The sequence below is a fragment of the Eschrichtius robustus genome, chromosome 3 (assembly GCF_028021215.1).
Source record: "Eschrichtius robustus isolate mEscRob2 chromosome 3, mEscRob2.pri, whole genome shotgun sequence".
NCBI lineage: Eukaryota > Metazoa > Chordata > Mammalia > Artiodactyla > Eschrichtiidae > Eschrichtius > Eschrichtius robustus.
This window is the reverse complement of record NC_090826.1, coordinates 54,596,419-54,618,230: the sequence shown is the minus strand read 5'-3', so window position 1 is coordinate 54,618,230 and position 21,812 is coordinate 54,596,419. Positions and strand designations below refer to the sequence as shown.

The 21,812-nt window shown below is 35.2% G+C and overlaps 2 protein-coding genes across 7 annotated transcripts in view; one reads left to right on the top strand and one right to left on the bottom strand.

Annotated features, from left to right (window-relative positions):
- ITGB3BP (integrin subunit beta 3 binding protein) overlaps nucleotides 1-19,099 on the top strand; it is an 88,658-nt gene extending 69,559 nt beyond the window's left edge. Inside the window, exons 5-9 of one of the 4 annotated variants that reach the window (XM_068540027.1) lie at nucleotides 3,032-3,110; nucleotides 3,521-3,614; nucleotides 3,947-4,006; nucleotides 18,159-18,261; nucleotides 18,677-19,099. In XM_068540027.1, coding sequence (XP_068396128.1) covers nucleotides 3,032-3,110; nucleotides 3,521-3,614; nucleotides 3,947-4,006; nucleotides 18,159-18,261; nucleotides 18,677-18,803 — 463 coding nt within the window. In that variant the 3' untranslated portion in view covers nucleotides 18,804-19,099. Of the gene's footprint in view, nucleotides 1-3,031; nucleotides 3,111-3,520; nucleotides 3,615-3,946; nucleotides 4,007-16,286; nucleotides 16,701-18,158; nucleotides 18,262-18,676 lie in introns of those variants that run through there. The other 3 variants (XM_068540029.1, XM_068540028.1, XM_068540030.1) reach the window with 3 other exon arrangements.
- A 29-nt stretch (nucleotides 19,100-19,128) lies between these two features.
- Nucleotides 19,129-21,812, bottom strand: part of ALG6 (ALG6 alpha-1,3-glucosyltransferase) — a 60,077-nt gene continuing 57,393 nt past the window's right edge. For all 3 annotated transcript variants that reach the window (XM_068540024.1, XM_068540026.1, XM_068540025.1), the window contains one exon: nucleotides 19,129-20,300. In XM_068540024.1, the coding sequence (XP_068396125.1) occupies nucleotides 20,103-20,300 (198 nt within the window). In that variant the 3' untranslated portion in view covers nucleotides 19,129-20,102. The remainder of the gene's footprint in view (nucleotides 20,301-21,812) is intronic.

The window sequence follows — 21,812 nt, the reverse complement described above, 5'->3', positions numbered from 1 at the left end:
GTACCCATCAACATCTGCATAGCTTGCAATGGTCATTATAAAATGAAGGATTTGATCCAATTTAGTCCAGCCAGAGGCAAATCTGTTTACGAAAGGAGTAGTGTTCTATAAAATATGAATGGCACCTACTGATGACACTTTCACTCACCAACTCGAAAGAGGGAGCAACAGTAACTTGGAAATTTTGTAACAGAAATGTATTCTGCAGGCAGGAATAAGTAAATTAGTGAAGGGACATCGAGATGATATTAAAGCAAACAGTGATGCTGTCTTAAGGCAACAAAGTACAGTTTGAACCATCCATTGAAAATATAGAAAACGCTATTAGCAGCAATGAAAATCTAGTCTCCAGCACAAATGGGATTAAATATAAAAATTGCCATTTTGTCTAGGATGAAGACAGTGGCAACCATTCTTCTCCCAAAAGCTGCTCAGCAAGTAGTTTATCTCCAAAGATTATGAAGCCTTGTCCACTGAGTCAGAAGATGTCGAAATGGAGAACACACTTCCTGAATTTCTCAAAGTTTAACAGTTGGATGACAGTTTTGAAACCATTCTGTGAATTTGGTTGCCACCGAGATGGGAAAAGGAGTTGATTTCACCTAGGAAGAAGTAAAAGGAGGAGGAGGAGGAAAGGAAAGGAGATTAAAATAAAAATTACAAGAGTGATGGAGTGTCCACTACTCTACTTGGTCCTGCAGTGGAGGCAAGTTTCCCTGCAAAAGTAGCTTAGGCATGTGAAGAATATCTTGATACTCAGTGAACTGATACTCAGTCCCAGAACTCTGAGGTTACAGTTTGCTTAGCTGCTGGATAACTATCTTAACTTGGGAGAGAGATTTACTAATAGGATTGTTGGGGATGCTACATAGCACAGCTCCTGGGGGCACCATTCACATCGTGCTCTATCTGAACAGAGCTCCTTTGAGTCATTCAAGATGGCAACCCTGCAGGACCCATCCCTTCCCACACAATTCCCTGAGGGTAGACAGGGAACAGCATCAGTTCCTTAACTGTGAGAAGACAGTGTGGAGAGGCTCTGCCCCTCCAATCCTACCAGGAAAGGGATGCAATGAAAAGAGCCCCTAGGACTCCTTCTCATAGCAGAGTAGCTTAATTGCCTCAGCTTTGCACTTCTGAAGCACTTAGTAGGCTGACGTATAATATAGGGGAAGCCGGAGGTTCCCAGACCTGGGTGGGAGTCACTTAAGTCGTCTTGCTCCTTCAGGCTTTTGGAGCTCAATTGGAGGAGCTGGAATCCTTTTATGATACTGTCACAAACTGAGGTTCCAGTGGTGAGCAGTTGAGGCCTCAGACAGATAGATGACTTCTAATTTAAAATGCATAATAATAAAGGTAAATTTTTAAAGAAAGAATATGACCTGTAATTCCACTATCCTCACATAATTTTTAGCTTTTGCATAATGCGTTCTCTCCATTCCTTGTTGCATACTTAGATATACATTTTACTTAGTTGAAACATACTGTTCAGGGACTTCCCTGGTGGCACAGTGGTTAAGAATCCACCTGCCAATGCAGGGGACACGAGTTCGAGCCCTGGGCCAGGAAGATCCCACATGCCACGGAGCAACTAAGCCCGTGCGCCACAACGACTGAGCCTGCGCTCTAGAGCCTGCGAGCCACAACTACTGGGTCCTCATGCCACAACTACTGAAGCCCGTGCACCTGGAGCGTGTGCTCCGCAACAAGAGAAACCACTGCAATGAGAAGCCCGTGCACCGCAACAAAGAGCAGTCCCCACTCGCCGCAACTAGAGAAAGCCCATGTGCAGCGACGAAGACCCAATGCAGCAAAAAATTAATTAATTAAAAAAAGAAAAACATACTGTTCATATTCATTGTGTATGTACATTTAACATCACATTTGTCTTATTTTTTAATAGCACACAAATGTTAATGGATAACACTGATGTGATTTTGAAAAGCATTTAAAGAGAATACCTAGTTTCTCTCATAAAATCGATAGTATAGATTTGTGCTCTCCGAAACAGTAGTCACTAGCCAGCCACACATGGCTAATGGGCATTTGAAATGTGACTATTCTGAAATGAGATGTGCTATGCGTGTAAAGTATACACTGAATTTTGAAAAAAAAAGTAAGTATAAAATATCTCGAATAATTTTTATATTGATTATATGTTGAAATGGTAATACTTTGGATATATTGGGTTAAATATATCATTAAAATTAAGTTCACCTATTTCTTTTTACTTCTTTTAATGTGGCTACTAGAAAATTTTTAATTACATATGTGGCTTGCATTATATTTTTGTTAGACTGCACTGGTATAGATTATCATACACAGCTATGAGATCTTAAAATTGAAAAAGAAACTAAAATTGCAGCCATAAGGAAATGGTTAAATCATCTTTGGTGTATTCACTAGGTACAATATTGTACAGCTTTTAAAATTATAGACACAAGAATATGTGTGTGTTTGTGTGTGTGTAATGTTATATTAAGGCAAGAAAGTGTGATATAAAGTTATAAAACTATTTTAAAAACCTAAGATTTTTCCAGAATGCTAATATGCTAACTAAAGATATGTTTAGAAGGAAGGTAGAATTACAAAGTGAAGTTTTCTTTGTTTTCAAATTTAAAAGAGTGCCTTTGTGTCTTTGTCACACTGAAATATATTAAAGCTAAAAAACTTGGTTTTTTAGTAAAGAAGATCACTGGGTAACACTGATTCATAGGCTTAGATCTAGGTAAATAAGGAGATGGTGATGTATTAGTTTTCTCAAAGTGGTATGGGGGAGAAAGGACAAGCCAGCTACATCGTCTCTCCCACTGCTTAGTGGGAATGAGAAAGTGAAACACCAAAGGACAGGATGGGTGGTAAAATATACTGTTTGTAAAGGAATGAAAGCAAGAAGGAGGAGCATTTACATCTTTTACCACTTTGAAAAATATAAAGAAAAGGATTAGGAAACTGAATCAAAGATGCTTTCAAAAGAATTAAAACTCTGAAAGTGCCTGATCTTGTTGAATATTTTTTTCTTCATTCATAGATTCATGGTGTTGCTATCTAAAGTTGAGAAATCATCAGACGAATTCATGGAAATAATGCAAAATTTAAGTAATATACAGGTTTGCTTTTTTTGGCATATAATTTTTCATATTCTGTTACCCTATTTGAAAAAGAATAGGAGAATCCAATCCCAGAAAGAACTTACAGGGGATATGTTCAATTTACTTTTCATGGGAACTTCTTTTCATATATGAACATTAATTAACCATAATATTTTAGTAATATCTGGCTTCTTCACATTTAAAAGTAAATTTATTAATTATGTTTAGTCTGTAATTTAGTTAATAAATTGTTTTTATTCAGGTATTTTAAGGCTTGCAATAGTTAACCTAAGAGAAAAAGTTAAATTTCATTATCATAGAGTTTAAATTTTTCATATGAAGGAAGCAGTGTACTCTGTTTTCACTAGACTTGTCAGTAGTATTATATTTGTAGAGAACTTAACTCATTTAAGATGACTTTCTTTTAGGCTTTGGAGGACAGTAGAGAGCTTGAAAATCTCATTGGTATCTCCCATGCATCATGTGTCTTAAAAAGAGAAATGCAGAAAACAAAAGACCTAAGTAAGAGAAATTTATGAGTTTTTGATTGTGTCTCTCTATTACTTGTTTGCAAACTTAGAACAGGAAGCCACATATCTTTTGCCAGGATATGTTATTTCAGGGATTCTTCTTGAATGTGAAGGGAAAGAATGTACCTTGGTAACTGGTATTAGGCTTTTTTTTAATGCAGTTCTCATTCTTTAAAAAAGATATAAGGTATTGCATTTTATACTTGATATTTATAAGTATGTATTGCTTGAAATTATTCTTTCTTATGAAGTTGTTTCTTCCAAAATGAGAAATTATTTAATATTCCGTATTAATTTTTAATGTGAGATTTTTTTTTCCTTTAGTGACAAAAGTAACAAAACAAAAACTATTTGAAAAGAAGAATTCAGGACTTCCCAACAAAGGTAAAGAGTTGTGTTTTAATTTATTACATAAAGAGATCCTTTCATCTCATTTTACCATTTCAACCAATTATCATGGGCCCTTTTTTTAAAAGACCACGAATCTCATTTGAAAAACATTATATTGCATTTAGCAAAAGACCGTGTCTGGTAAGATCAGCTTCCCTGATGATTGAACTTTTGAAATACAATTTTCGGTTCAAGAGTTAAATTTTTTCTTCTATCAAAAGTTCTTTTTGAGAATACAGACAGGTGGTGCAACAATGCATTAATATATGGCAGCTTTTAATGGTGAATTAGAAAGATCCACAAAACATGAAAAGTTACTTTGTAACCAGTGTTCTGAAAACTTTCAGATTATTAATGACATTTGATCTACTGTGAACTCTTATACCTTGGAGCATTTCACAGTATGGGAAACTAAATTAGCAGACTTTAAGTTCTCGTAACACATGCACATTCATACCTCAGTAAGCAAAATACTATAAAATATTAAAACCATTAGACCAACTTAAGAGGGATGGTTTTAATATTACTGACATGAATGCCATTTGGCAATCTCTGCAGATGGAGGTAGGCCTTGAAGTGGATAGCCATGTTTTAGTCTACCATTTTTGAGTACCAATGACTGCCATTTGTTGAGGACTAGTAATTACTGTGTTCCCAATACTAGGATCAGCAGATCATTACAACAACCCTGCAAGATAGCTATTATTGTCATTATAGATAAGGAACAAAGACACAGAAAAATATTAAGTAACTTGCCCAAAGACACTGCTACTTAAGTGTCAGAGCAGGGATTCCAACTAAAGACCAGTCTTACCTCAAAAAGTATGGTCTTTGCATTTTTCCATGTTGTCTCTTCCTAAAACAAATGAAATCATCCAGTCATCCCTGCTCTCAGATTCAAACACAAGGCATAACTGAAACTGGTTCAACCAATCTAGTATGTTAGTCTGTGTTTAGGATCTTTAACAAAGCCAGCGATGAGTTTGCAGTGGAAAGAGCTGGGATTCCCTGCTGGTCAGTTCCAAAGGCCAACTGGGTCATGGCAGGGCAGCAGCCATGGAAAAACTCCTCCAAAACTCATGTGGGAAGGGAACTGAGCAGGCTTCCTGAGCCATTCAGTTGGGCAGCTAACTCCCATTAGGATCCATAGACTTTAAGAGCATGAAAGCAGCTCTTTCCTAGAAAAGGCTTGAGATCTCTTCTAATGCTGTGTAACTTGATTATAATGTGTAACTGGTTTTCAGTGGTTTTAATCTCTACTAACTTGACAAGTTTTAGAGGATCATAATGGGAAATTGGAATATTTATTATTTCCCAACTAGAGGAAATCTTTCTTCTATATATTCTGTGGCAATGGTGTAATTTTTTTTTTAATCTGTAATTTCCTAGAACTAATTAGAATTAGGCTTTACATTAGGGCTGTGCCAAGTTTTGAGAAATGAGGAAAGGAAAATTGTAGAACAAATAGGTGAACTGTCACTGCTAATAATTAATGGGAAAAAATTTCCCAAAAGTATTGTTTCCTTCCCTAAACATTTATTAAGACATTAAAGTTATTTCCACATGTTAAAACAGTCATCTCCTTTCAGTTATCCAGTACATACTGATTCTTTGTGTGTGTCTGCATGATCAGCCTTAAAACTATTTTCTAGTATTTTAGGCATTAAAACTGACTTGCCCATTACCAGGTGTTCCCTAAGAACTGAGTGTTTGTTCATGCATAGAGGAGATTGTATCACTAAATCATGCTTTAAAGTTTCTAATAAGCATTGATTATTTGTTGTGGTTTAAATGAAAACTGAGCTAAGATATATTAAATATATAATATTTATATAAATTATATAGAAATATATATATGAAAATATATGTCATTTTCCATTTCTGTTTCTTGTCAAGAGCTACATTAACTCTTAATATTTACTTAGGTATTCAAATCTTCATTAGTGTATCACTTATTTTTTAAAGTAATATTGCCTGAAAAATAGATTGAATTTTTTAATTTGAATTTGAGCTAAATATTTTTACAGAATACTTCTCCCTGTTTTTTTCTCTGGTTCCTAATATATGTATTTTTTAAAATTAGTGGGATTTTTTTTTTTCAGTTATAGGTGATGGACACCAACACATGCACGTTATATGTAAATTTCTTTGCTAAGTTAACTTTTACCCCCTTCTATTCATACATTCATTTTAAGAGGGCTTTGTTAGTTTTTTTGACAGTTCAAACTAATTTGCTTTATATATTCCTTATTTGGGGATCTAGCCTTCAGCTTTTCATAAAAATTTCTAATTTACTCTTTTCTTTTAATATGCTGTTACCCAGAATTATTTAAATTTTAAAATGTTTTGAGAATCTCCATAAATTAGAAATTATATAGTCACAAATTACATAATATAAAAATCAGCCCTATAATATGTTTTGGATTTGGTTTATTAGGTAATTATGAAAATGAAAATAAACAGATTACTTGTTTCACTATCAAAAGAATGTCCTTCAGATTTTTTTTTATTCAGATTCTTATCAAATTTTCCCAGAATAGTTAAAATAGACAATAACAGAAGAATTCCAACATTTATGCTGTCATTGCACCTTTGAATTGGTCCTTTAGTTCTGTTTATTTTTTTTCATTTCAGTGCTAGTTTGTTTAGCATCAGTTGTAGTCTTTATTACAGGCAGAGAAGTATAATTGTAAAGATAAGACTCTTGTGTTTTAATTAAATAGACATCTGACACACATTCTAAGGCTTTATATAACCTATTCCAGGGAAATTTAAAACATACACAGTAACATGAAAAGGTACACTGAGATTTTCATAGTTTTCAGAACTGGACCTTGCACATTAGGGAATGCCTTGATAGAGCATATGAATAAAGAGGACCTCCTTTGCTAAATACAAATTTCTTAAACAAAGGAAGCCTTCTTTCTTTTTTCAGTTACTTAGGAAGTAAGCCTAACTTCACTTTCCTTAATAATATTGGCTTTATGACTATTAGAAAAATAATGAAATGAAAGGTTCTTTTTCTGTTATATTTGGATGTGAATTTTCAAAATTATTTTTAATTTGTTATGCTGAAGATTTAAAACATATGACCATTCAATGGGTTGATACAGATGGAATGTCACATTATCATCACATGGGAAGGCATGAAATTTATTTACTTTGCCTAATCAACCCCTACATAAAACAACTTGATACAAATATTCCTGAGACAATAGATGGCATTATATTGTACTTGGTATTTTCATTTTTTCTGGAGATATTAGAAAATACCAGCATTGTTTGTCTGTGACTAGTACTTCCAGTAAACAAAATGTTTTTTAAAAGAATGTAAGCAAATTGTAGAGCAGTTGCCAAGATATGAAATCTAGACACTTAAGATATGAAATCTAGACACTTAGCTTCAGTCCAAAACATATTTTATCTGTTTTGAGAATAATTGTGTAGGTTGAAGTATGCATAATTTAAATGAAATGTAACCATCTGAACTTTACATTGTTCAAAAAAGTTGATTGTTTCAGCTGTTTATAATACAAAATATTTCAGAATTTCTAGCTCTGGCCTTAAAAAGAAAAAAGCACAAACTATCATGTTCTGGCTTTCTTTAGCTAACTTAACTGTCTTCTTGCATTGTAAAATTCATCTTGGTTATAGCATTTTGAAGTTTTCAAATTCTTGGACCACAGGACAAATTTTAAACTCCTTCTGTTCTAAGACTGTAAAACAGCTTGATATTGCCTTTTCATTCTAACCACCCACTGAAGTATTTTTTAGCTTAAAAATATGTTGTTCTTTCCCCCACTCAGTCTTGAAAAAGTATTCATCATATCAGCTAAATAATTTTACTCCTAGAAAACTACTACCCTTTTTTTTTCTGTTATGTCTTAACATTAAGCAATATCTTTTTTCAAACAAATACTCCAATATTAAAAGCACTGAGGTTTAGACATGATGAATTTTAGGAGAAACAACAAAAATTCCCCTATGCTTTAACATTCTTATGTTTATGTTAACATTCTTATGTTTATCTCCAGATAAACATTATTTTATCTGGAGATAAAAAATAGAGATGTTAGTTTTGGTGACACACATACACATTAATGTACAACTGTAGTCCCCAGCTCTTTATAAGGATTCAGTTGTCACATATGCTGTGTGTGGGTCATACCTTTTCCTATTAATAAATGTTCATGCTTTTGCTTTACACTATTCATCACTTTTAGGGCTACATTTCGACTGCTTACTTGAGATTTGTCTAGGATTTAAGGAAAAACAAACTGGTTTATTACTTTTCAAAGCCTTTTAAATAATTTCTTCCAAGATTTATATTTTTTTATACTTTACTAGAAGTATGATGCTTTTATCTTTTAAATAATTAGGTAAAAAATTTTAAACCATAGATTTTAACTCATTTAATAGCAATTATGTGTTTAAGAGGTGTAAATAACTTGCTATCAGACATTACAAATATCCAGGTGCTCTGTATGTGCTGATGACAACAAAATTGAAACGAAAGACTGTAATAATTCTGACTGGTTTTCTCTGCAGAAGATATTGATTATTTGTGTGTGGTGAGAGATTTGGAAAATTCAATTAAAGGAATTGGTGCAAAGGTTTCATAAATTTTCCTTCTACAGCGTGTACACAGACATTGTTGCGTATTAAATCAATGCAGCACTTCACAATATATTTTCTTTGAAACATAAAAATAAATAACATTTAAACAGTTCTGCTTACTACAGAAACAAATTTTATTTTCTGTGAAGCATTTAGTCATGTGCTATCACTGACTCATACACATTTGCCAGCTGTAACAAATTTTATAGACATTTTCTCCAGAGACATATTTCATATACTATGAATTTTTAAATGAGCAAATGGTGAAGAAGGGATGTCAGCAATATAAAAATTGATCAGTTAAAAGATAAAAGCATAAGTAAAGAGATTTGTATGGTAGTCTTAATAGGTTTTATTAAATAAAAATACTATAAAAAGATAGTAATGAACAGACTGAAGACTAACTGTTCTTGAGGTGGAGAAAAATTATTCTGGCACATTTAGTAGGAATTGGTTTTATGTCACCTGACAGGTGAACGTTTTTTTTCCATTTTAACTCTTAGAGTAGTCAGAAAAGCTCCTCAAAGTGTTAGATAAATTCTCTAAGTTGTTTTTGTATTTTAAACACATCTATATAATAATAAAGCAGATATTTATAGTGTTATATAACTAATTATATAGTTAAAAGCAGGACTTGGGCAATCAGTACATATTAGGTGTTTTTCTTCCTCCAGCTCAGACCTCACATAGGCAGAAAGTAGTCTTTTTCATTCACATATGGTTCATACCATATGCTTCAGTCCTCTGGAATCTCTCTCTCTCAGGACGCCAGGCTTCTCTACTACTTCTCTCTCTGCCTGGATTGTACTTGCTTCCTTCTTTGTCTAGCAAACTCCTGCTCATTCCTTAAGGTCAGCCTTCAGTGTCACATCATTTGAAACTCTCCCCAGCTCGCCTAGGTAAAAGGCTAAATTGCTTCATCTTCTAGGCTTCTGCAACACTTGTCTGAATGTTTATAAATGTATCATGTGGTAGCGTATTGTAATTGTCTGGTTACAGGGCTCTCTCTGGGCTTCTCCTTGGCAAACAAACAAAAGTCTTATCTCTATACTATAGTCCCAGAGTTTAGTATAGAACCTGGATAGAAGGTCCATAATGCATATTCAGTGAATGAATAAAAACAAATGGCCACTCTAAGAATTTTTTAAAGGAATTATTTAGATATTTTCAAATACTTATAAATTGCTATTTCCTTACATGCCCCATTCATTTAATATTTATTGAATGCCTACTAGGAGCCAGGCACTATTCTAACATTGGGGATACACTAATAAACAAGACAGACATAGTCCTGCCCTCAGGATTATAGAACCTAGCACAAAAGATGAGTAATTATAATAAAACATAAGCACACATTATAATAATAAGTTTCTTGTCAGTTTTCATCCTAAATTTTTAAATGTACGTTCTGAAACAGAATCAGGCAAATCTGTAGGCTGTTGAAACAAGAATTTATAGCCCCAAAGCTGTTACTTATAATGTAAAATAAAACTTTACGTGTAGGTTCTTTATTTTAATTTCATTTTGATTAAGCATTTATTCTGCATCATTACTATGACAACTTACTTTGCACTGTTTTCTGAAAAAAAAAGTTTTTTCTTTCATATAGAATTAATTATATGATCTTGATAGCTATGAATTCCTTAAAACCATTTTAAACCGAGGTACTGTTTCACCTTAATGATTAGGTTTAGCCATGTTAGATTTCACTGTTTATTTTTCAGGTGGAAACATTTTAATTATATTATCAAACTTGGTATTGTCTGTCTGTAAAGAAAATAGGGACATTAGTTGAAATTATATTTTATCTATTCTTATAAATAATAGGAAGGCAGTCTAACAAGATCTGTGAGTTAGAGGCCGTTGAAAGAGAACACTGTTGAGCTTACCAGGCCAGCTTTCAGAGAGGGCATATTTTTTACTGAATATAAAGAGGGCCTTTAATTGAGTACCTTTGGTAAAAATAGCTAACTAAATAGTGAGAGGTAGGTTATAGTTTCTATAGGGCACATCTGACTGAACAAAGACATAACAAGTCGGTGAATTTGGAAATGTGCTGAATTAAGTAAATAATTACATATTAATTAGTTGTACCTTTCCTTCAAAACAATTCCTGTGGATTCAGCAATACAAGTAAAAATGATATATTTATAAATAGCTTACTATAACATATTAGCTAGAAGCATTATGAGTCATGATGTAACATTAGTGTTTAGTGTACCTGCAACTGAAGGTTCACAGTAAAAACTAGCATTATCCCAGACTTAGTGGCATCAATATTAAGATTCTTAGAAGCTAACCAGATGTTGCCTGTTTTCTCTCAGAAAAAAATTAATGCAAAAAAAGAATTCTATACTGAAAATACATTGCTTTGGAAATGGTATCTCAAGTGATTAATATTATCTCCCTAACTAGCTGTTTTTAAAATATTTGCAAAGCATCTTCTACAGAAAATTGTATCACTTTCACTCCTTAAAATGTTCATTCTGTAGTATACAATAAATAATAGCTTATAATAATAGCTAACATTTATTGAGCACTTTCAATGTGCCAGACACTGTTACAAGCGCTTTATACGCATCCCATTTAACCTTCACAACAACTTATGTGAAGTAGATAGTTATTATCTTTATTTTACAGGTAAGGAAACTAAGGCACAAAGAGGTTAAGTACCTTGTACCAGAATCACTTAAGAGACAGAGCCAGTATACTAACCAGAGTAGTCTGGTGCCAGAGCCTGTGCTCTTGCCCACTACATGGTAGTAATCAGTGAATGTCAGGTTTCATGACTGCTCAAAGGTTTTAGATTCTATTAAGTTTTAAGTATACAATATACATACAAATACATACATTCATTCATTATAGGGTAAAATGTTTTATACAATTTCTGACCTATGGAAATCCAACAGCAAACTATTAGATGGTTGTCATAAACACACAGTTATATACACACATAAATATTCACAGTTATACATTTGGCAAATGAATATACACATTTAATATATGACAGTCTCATTAATGAACTTTTGGGAAACTTAAGAGTACTGAGAATAGCTTTGTGTTCGTGGATTCTAGTAAACATCATCACATGTTAGGGATGTTTTTCTGAGTCTTTATTTTGAGTAGTACTTTCAAAAACCTTGAAAGAATTAAGGTTGACCTACTAGTCAACTTCCCTTTTAGTGGGAAGCAACAGAGAGAAATTACAGTGAAATGTACTTGACTACCTTTGAGACATTTCCCTGGGTTCTTTTGATCATGTTTTCTTCTCACCTTGGGTGCTTTCTTCATGATCTCATCCATTCCTTGATTTTAGTTCTCACCTTAGTGTATAAGTCACCCTCCTCCTGAGCTGTAAACAATCTCAGCTCCCATACATTATTCCCCTAATATGCTGATTTCATCCCCCCCTCATATTATCCCTCATTGTATCTTTCTAGGGATTACATTCATCCAGTGATAAGGCTGAAAACCTTACAATTCTGTCTCATCTAGTTGTTCCCACATCCAAACTGCTGCCAATTCGTATCACTTCCCAAAACGTTTACTTCTCCTTTCCATGTCCACTGCACTGGTTTATTCCTTCATTGCCTCTCATCCAGATTATCTGCATCCTCATTGTAACCTGCCTCTCTGCTCTTTGATCTCGTTTCCCTACAGCCTGTCCTGCTACTGAACAAATTATGCTTTCGAAGGTATCACTCCACCATATTCATAGTGAAATCCAAATTTATACCATCATTCAGAACTCTTCCCTGATCTGACCCCAGCTTACCTTTCTAATTTGTCTTTGTGCCTCAGTCACTCCAGATTATTTGCCATTCATACCTAGATAACATTCCTCAGAAAGCACCTGTCTCATTTCCTTATCTTTGTTCTTGTCTCCTCTACTTGGCATACCTTTTCCCCCATCATCAAAATTTTACCCATCTTTCAAAACCTGCTTATAACTTACCTTACACAAGGCTTCCTTAGATCCCTCTCTTCCATGTTCTTTTATGCATTTGTCACAGCTGCCTAACTGGTATGACTAAGGGAGGATATTAAACTCCCTGATCTTGTCCTATGCCCTAGAAACCTCTGACAGTCACAATGCCCCTGACACCACTGTGGCCAGATTCCCTGTCTGCACATCAGCTTCTGCCCTCTGTCACACTTCAGTTATTATTCCTCCCGACCTATATTATTCAGTGGGGGTGAGCACCCCATATGCATTCGCTCCCAGAGCCTTTAGAAGGTGGAGCCTTTATAAAATAATGTTACAATAAGAGAGACTGTGCGTAAGGGAGACAGCAACCCATAGGCCACAGACAGTATGAAGACCAACCAGCAAAAGAGGCGGAGAAAGCATGATTTGGGCTAATGTCAACAAGCGATGCTGAGATACATTTTCTAGAAACAGTGTAAATAAATCACTTGGTTAACAAAAGTGTGAGGATTAGTATAAACAAAGCACTTTGCTTAATGCCAACCTAGTATTCAAGCTAAGGATATAAGATTCATATTACATACATGAAATAATAGTAATATAAGGCAAGCTATGATAAGTGATACAAGTTCAGACCCTTCTTCTTTCTAGGATTCTGGCCAATAGCAAGTACAAAAAAAGATTATGAATCCAACGAGGATCAAAGTATCAACTTGATTAGTGGAGGAATTAACCTCCAACATGGCAGGCCCTCTGGTAGAAGGTTGGGGTAACTAATGTGGACTAAGGCAGAAGTGGAACCTCCCCTCTCCCATACTGAATCTAGATCTTGAATCCCATGTGCTCTCCTGAACCTGAGGAGAAAGCTGGATCCTTGAAACAGACCCAAGTCCACGTGTCTCTATAACAGTAAAGACCACAGACCTACCTTACATGCTTGGTTGCAGAAGAGAGAGAATGGGCCGGTCTCCTTACAACATGAAATTAAGAAGCATGAAGGCCAACTGGACTTGAGAGTAGACAGACGGTGAAAGGGAAACTGAATAGTGGGGAAGAAGAGTGTTGTGTAAGAATAGTGACCGAATATGACTAGTAAAATGTGGACTACTGTTCTGGACTTCAGTCAGTCAAACTTGTCACTTTTCCATGGGCTGTAGGGAGCAGAAGAGTTGACAGAAATTTCTTCCTCTTCAGGCTGAGGAGAGTAAACATTCTTTTCTACTCTAAGTACGAAATGAAGAATAAGCAGTAGTATAGGAATACACAACATAGACCGCCTTTAGGATAGAGTGATTAGGTCATTATTTAAGGGTTCATGATTTTAAAATCAGTTTTAGTTATTCCACTGTACATAATCTCTAACAGAGGGCCATCCAAGACCCTAGTAATGGAAATGTTTGTATTTTACTAGGAAGCTGGAATTTGAAAAATGGGTAATGTTGATGGGCTGTGTAAACATACTAGGCAGAGATAACAACATGAACAAAAAAGGCAGAGAAGCAGAATGAACAGTAGATTCCAGATACATCATTGACAGTTATGATCACCAGGCTAATAAATTAGCTCAGACTTTATTCATTAGGCAGAAATGGACCAGTGAAGATTATTAAGGAAGTAACAATCCAAAATATGTTTTAGAAAGAATATAATATAATTGCTATATAAAGGATGAATTCTGTCAAAATACTGCTCATGGACTGCATCACTGGATGTAAATTTCTTCTCATTTGTGTTCTGAGAGCTTCATCTCCAGAAGCAGAATGACAGTGTGGAGAAAACCACCATGCTGCTGCTCCTCACTCGTGTGCTACGATATACGTCACATTGATCAAAGTAGTGATTTTTGCTGGATCCTAAATTTGGCCTCAGAATCTTTCTCAACACAACTGTCCTGGCAGCCATGATCAACTGATGAGACTTCTTTGCAGGGCCTAGCATTGTAACAGAGAATGGGATTTGGATTAGATGTCCAGCACCAGCTCTACTACCTACTTTAGCTAGTGGCCTTAAACAAGGCACTCGGTTCCCAAAACCTTAATTATAAAATGGGACTGATGCTATTTACCTTGTGGATTATATAAAATAGCTTAGGGAATTCCCTGGTGGTCCAGTGGTTAGGACTTGGCACATTCACTGCCAGGGCCCTGGTTCAATCCCTGGTCAGGGAACTAAGATCCCGCAAGCTGCGCGGTGTGGCCAAAAAAAACAAAAATAAAAAGCAAATTAATTAATTTAATTAAATAGCTTAATTAGTACCTTCCCCACAGTAACTTTTTTTTTTTTAATTTTATTTATATTTATTTTTGGCTGTGTTGGGTCTTCGTTTCTGTGCGAGGGCTTTCTCTAGTTGCGGCGAGCGGGGGCCACTCTTCATTGCGGTGTGCGGGCCTCTCACTGTCGCGGCCTCTTGTTGTGGAGCACAAGCTCCAGACGCACAGGCTCAGTAATTGTGGCTCACGGGCCTAATTGCTCCGCAGTATGTGGGATCTTCCCAGACCAGGGATCGAACCCGTGTCCCCTGCATTGGCAGGCCGATTCTCAACCACTGCACCACCAGGGAAGCCCTCCCACAGTAACTTTTTAATAAATGGCAGTTTTCCTTTCCTCCACAGTGTTATCATTAGTTCTGTGTATCAATAACCTATAAGGATTTTTTTTTAAATTTTATTTATTTACTTATGTATTTATTTATTTATTTATTTATGGCTGTGTTGGGTCTTCGTTTCTGTGCGAGAGCCTTCTCTAGTTGCGGCGAGCGGGGGGCCACTCTTCATCGCGTTGCGCGGGCCTCTCACTATCTCGGCCTCTCTTGTTGCGGAGCACAGGCTCAGCAATTGTGGCTCACGGGCCTAGTCGCTCCGCGGCATGTGGGATCCTCCCAGACCAAGGCTCGAACCCGTGTCCCCTGCATTGGCAGGCAGATTCTCAACCACTGCGCCACCAGGGAAGCCCCCTATAAGGATATTAAGTGAACCCTAGGATGCTTAAAATCTTCTACTAGTATTCAGATCAGACTCAGCTCATGAGTTGGCAAAAGTTGGTTGTCAAGTTGGCAACCTATCTACTTGTAGGACAAGAAGAATATAGGTGGACTGTCATGAATAGGGAAATATGGGGGCCCACCATGTATTACTTATTCATAGCTGCTAATATAAGCAAGGAAGGGATATTTCAGGAAGTAAAGGGTCCACATGCCCTATGGGTATATATGCCATCAGTTGCCATTGGGTGCTTTTTTCAAAGGCTTCCTCTCACACAAGTGTCCTAAGGCCAAATAGACAAGAACTTCTGTCACCACTAGGAGTCCCCAGAGGGACATACTCTGAATAGGAATGTCAGTAAAGACTGTCTCTTTTTTGTGGGGGCAGCTGTTGGAGGAAACACCTGCTGAAAGGCCCTGAAGGCTTATAGACAAAAGGCATGTAAGATTTGGTGTTTTCATTAGGTCATGTTGGAGTTTTAGAACCCTCTCGAAGTATCTCAAATCCATCTTCACATAAAGTGAAGAGTGCTACGTCAGAGTAGTCATATTGACAATTATTTGTGAAGGTGAATCTTGCTTTCAAGACTCAAAAATAGCAAATGAGAGATGACCAGTACCTAACTAAACTAGGTACCAAATTACATAGTAAACGGGTGTTTAAATCATTTCGTAAATCATGTATGAGATGCATGTTAATTTGGAAACTAATTCTTGATGATTTAATAAGCATCTTTTTTATCCTTCAGGCATTTAGAAGAAATGCACTCACTATGAAAACGCCAACTTCTGTATCTGCCTGATCATATTTAAAGGAACAGAAGAAATGTTTGTAATTAATCTGCCCAGTAAATACCAGATCATAGCACAGGCAGGTGCATGTCTAGATAAAATTTCTTGCAGCTAATTTAAACTTTCTACACGCACCAGTAGATAATCTCAACGTAAATAATACATTTCTTCTTGACCCTTTAAAGTGTAAGCGAACATGTAGAAGAGGATCTTGACTTATATTTTGTATCTCATATGCTTCTATATACTTTTAGCATTTGTGGATAGACTTAATAAAGCATTAATAAAAATGGCACCTTTGGTAGAGCTATATATTTTAAAACTCATATTAAATCTAATAGTGAGTGGTATTAGGTACCAGTTTTCCCATTTAAAGCTCCAGATGTGTATTTATTAGATTCTTTTGAAAGCTTTTAAAATTTATAAGTTTATTTTAGCTACTATCTCAGGGATGAGTCTTTATTATATTCTAGTTATTCTTATGCTTGTAGAGAAAAAGTATTTTCAAGCTTTTAAAATTTCCACATCTCCTTTTATAAAATATTGGAATGTATTTTTCAGTACAGACTTTTAAATATGAAGTTGTTTTTAAACTGAACTACACAGAATCTACTGAATTTAAAGAAAAGACCTATCTCATGGAGCAATATGAGATCCCCTCCAAATTATTTTGAAGCATTATTTTAAATTTTTAATTTTCTAGTTTTTTTTGTATCATCATGTTTGTGCTGTCACAAAATAAAGGGGAAGAGAGAATCGCAGAATTGATAGCACTTTTTTTAAAAGTCTGTTTGTCAATTGTCTTGACAAAATTTGTATAAGATATTACCATGTCATTTAATTCACTGTATCATGAAAATAAAAATACTATATGAAAAATTTGAAACAAAATTTAACAAATTAAGGTTGAAAATAACTAATTTTCCATTTACAGAAATTTCAGATTCACCTCTTAAAATGAAAATGAGTTATTTTTAAAAAACTATTCATTGAAATGATACTAAACAGTAACTCAATTAACAAAACTAATTGCCTTCACTAGTGATTTTATTGGTACTATTTAAATAAGGTTTTTAAGAGAATCTGCTAAATATTAAGGGTACTTTGTGATACAGTGCTCATAACAGGACATTGCCTAAAATATACCAAAAAGGATAATTCCTTTGTGTTCTACCATTGAAAACTTACCTTAGAATGTAAGCCAAAATATAAAGAAACCTACATTAGTCAGGAAATGAAGGGTTAAGAAGTAGATTGGTTTCATATGTAATCCAAGTTATGTAGCTATGTGCTTAATGCTATTAAATCAGTTACTGTATGTTTGACCTCTTGATATACTAAGCTTTTGCCTTTCAGAACAGCTGGGTCGGCTAAGAATCCCTTCCCAGTTCTATTCATTGTAGATCAGATGACTCTCGCTTTATCACCCTTGGAGGCCACACGAAGGACAAAGCAGAAAGATCCACACACAAAACTAATGTTTATATGGGCGGGGCGGTGGTGGGGCAGAAGCGGGGGGATACACTTGGCCCTGATCTTCCAATGAACATAACAGAAGAGAGAGACCAATTGAGACTTGAAACCATTGTGTTACTCCAACCATTATTTAGTTACATCCTATCCATCTCTTACTCTCTTTCCCTTGAACAGAGAGGCTCCTTTGGCTGCCTTGACTTTTGTAAATGTTTCACTCACTTAGTTGTGGTTTATCATTTGGACAGAATGCTACATCGGGGATTTTTCTCCCCTCCCTAAGGCTTCAAGACAAAATGACTTCTGTTGCCTCATATTTGATACATGAACATATACCCTATTCTCTTCATTTTAAGACGCATACCTAAGTTTATTGACAACAAAGAAAACTGCGTTTTTCAGAAACAGCCCTTCTAAAATGAACTGGAAAATAACTTGGAAGAGATCATTTTTTGACAGGTATATCAGTGAATAAAGTGAGAAGTCTTTAATTTTTTTGTATAAGCTAAATATCTTTATATTAAAATATCCCTGTAATCCTGAATATAGCTGAGAGAAATGCTCTGAAATTGCCTATTTCTGATCTTAATTCATCACTGGACATTTTTGTTATTTTGATAGTTAATCCCTCAAAGTTCAAAGTGGACTGTTCTTAAACTGGTTTCTAATAGATATGAGCTACTTGACTTATAATTGCTACAAGTCTCCATTAAAGCTACAGTGTAACTCCATATGACTAGATTAAATCATCTGGAAATGTATTTTTATTTAGAATTCGCCTATAAGATACCTTGAATATGGGTGCATTCTATTTTACTAATGTTTAAATAATACTTTCATTTTCAAATAATGTTTCTCTATTCCAACTATTTAGAAGCTGTCAGAACTTCCTCATCATTGAATTAAATCAACATCCTGTATTAAATGCAAGTTTTCTATTACAAAAAATAAAAAATAAGACTACACCAGGCAGCCAAGATGCTGACATTTGGGCACAGTGATTACAGATGGTGACCGTGGACAGCGATGTTCCTGCTGATTCGGCAGCGATTCAAGGCTGCTTTTCTGTGCTGACCTGCCCTTTGAGTCTTTATGCACATTTGCTTTGAGAAAGAAATACTTCTTGATTTTTTGCTTTGTCTAAACCCACTTCCTTTATCAGACTTAAAAACATATACGTTGTTGCATCAGCCTGTAGGTGTCCGTGTCTAGAACCAAATTTTCTTTGTGTATATGTGTTTGGCTTGCATTGTTTTAAAATATACCACCACTTAGTTATTATGCTTTAATGGCTTATTAAAGAAATATATTCATTAAAAACATAGGTTGATGGGGAAATGGTTTTTATTACAGAGACTAAAGAAAACATATCTTTACATGAGACTCTACAACATGGCTACAATAAATTATTTTTACCAACTGAATACTATAGTAAAGATGGTCTTCTTCTAATATAGAGTGATACAGTATTAACAGGGCTACTAAGTTAACATGAAGCATGATATGGATCAATGCATATGGCATTGCTAACCTTGAACCATGTCATAACAAAGAAGAACAGAAGGATGAACCCAGTGTAAGGCCACTTAACTTAAACAGAATGATCCTGAAAGTTTAGAACTAATGATCATAAGTAATTAAAAAGACTTCATTCAAACCACTTAGATTTAAATTTAGGAAAATTCATTGTTTAATTGCATTCAGGTAAATCAGACTTCTTGGAAATAAATAATAACACAGTTTAATCTCTGCCTTGCTAAAAAAAATTCAAATTTGCACATGTAATGAGGCATGTTCAAACTTTAAATAGTTTAAATTGCCTTCTCATAGCAATATAAAAGATTATCACAAATTTAATCCCTGAGATATAATTTCTAAAGCATTCTAAAATGTAAGGAAAACAAAATCTGAATACCAAAATTAGTGATTTCCTTCAAAAATAAGGGGCTAAATTCTCCCATTAAGCTCACTGTATTTGCAGATTTTTTTCAAGACAACAAATTACAGAGTACATTTCCTAAGTAAACACTGAGATTAAGGACATGTTTCTCTTATTTTCCCACTTGAATAACTGTGAATTTAATAAAACTACAATATTTCTTGGCCACTCAGTAGTTAGAAAATAAAAGCCTCCATTGCTTTGGTCCCCATATACATTTATTTTGTGTAGACAACAATGACTTTTCACCATTTCCTATAATTCCAGGATTCTCAAAATGATCATTTCTTTTTATACACGGCAAAAATTTCACAAAAGCTTGTAGCACTATTAACATTTTCACATTTCTTTGGGGATATAGCTAGTTGATCTTCTTCTGATTTCTTCCGTTTTTGGAATCCCACATGATTATAATGTTGAAGTATACCAAGAAGAACAGGAAGTTTAAGCAGGATACAAAACACACCAATACAGAAAACAAGTCCGGTAGTTTCTGAGGAGGATCCAGTGTGACAGTCATCAGTGTCAGAAGGACCATAGTGATTACTGAGATAAGAAACTATAAGGAGGGAAAAAAAATGTTACTGCATAGGATAAAAGATAACATGTAAATGTACTGGTAACATTGATTTATAGCTGTAAATGAGCAGAATTGAAGGGGAGAGCTGGGGGTTCAATCTCTTCTACTAATGAATCTCAACCTCAGCTGGATGGAAGAGTCATCTGGGAGTTTTAAAAAAATCTCGGTCCTCAGACCACATCCCAGACCAATTAAATCAAGAGTTTCTGGGGTAGGCTCTCCAAGTGATTCCCAAGTGTAGCCAAAGCCTGAGAGCCCCTGTCTTATACTTCTTATCACCCAAGCACTGAAAAAAGGAATCTGAAACTGATAATATTGCTAGTCAGGGTTAAATTCATGGCATGCTCCAGGGCCCTACAGGATATAAAATTCTAAGTTAATCTAAGAATTCATCTATGAAAAATTTTTCTACAGCAAATGCAAAATTACATTTCATATTCACTGAACACATTCAGTGAGCCAGTGCTATAGGAAAGCATGGTGGGGCACATGAAAGAAAATGTCCTCTGGCCTCGAAGAGCTTCCAATTTAGGGGGATGAACGAACTAGTTAAATAAAATCACAAAGTCACAGTTTATTAAATGCCAAGATGAGCAGTAGACATAATTACTGCATTTATTGTAATTGTGCAGCAGTCAGTTTCCTTCTCTAGACCAGTGCACTGCACCATAGAACTTTCTGCAATGATGGAAATGTTCTATATCTGTGTACTCCAAAAGAGTAGCTGCTAACCACATAACGGCTACTGAGCATTTGAAATACGCCTGCTGTAACTGAGGAGCTGAATTTTTAATTTTACTAAGCTTAAATCCACGTGTGTCTAGTGTCTACCATATTGGACAATATAGCTGTAGACTGTGAGACAAGGACCAGCCAGACAAGGACATGGAAGCTGCTTAAGTAAATGTAGAAAACAAGCAGTGAGAAACAGTAGTGACTTTCATGAAGGAAGTGGGACATAAATGGAACCCTGAAAGATGCTTTAATGGCTAGATTATGACAGAATTGGTAAGACCTGTAAAGAGAGTAATGCAGTGATCATTCCAGACGGGAGAATGGGAAGGATGGAAGCCAAAAAGGCTTACAAACAGGTATAAATAGGCTGCGAATATCCTCCAAAGGGAAAATATGAGTCAATCTTAGTGAGGAATGAAAATTTCTGAAGTGAAATCATCAGAAGTTTCAAACTTAAGAAATATGGGACTGAATGAAATGTCATGATACTATGATCTTGAATCAGTGTCAAACTCCAGCCATTACCCCGTTTGTCTGCTCCTGTTTAGAAAAAAGTTTCCTAAAAGAGTTAACTATAACTTGCTGTGTCCAATTCTCCCTTTCATTAGTGAACCTGCACCAATTAGGCTTTCACTCCAATCACTCCAATGAAAGATCCATAATGACCTCCACTAAACTAAACCCAGTGGTCAATTCTTATTGCCTTATTTGATCTCTCACCAGCATTTGAAATAATACATCACTGCCATCTTGAAA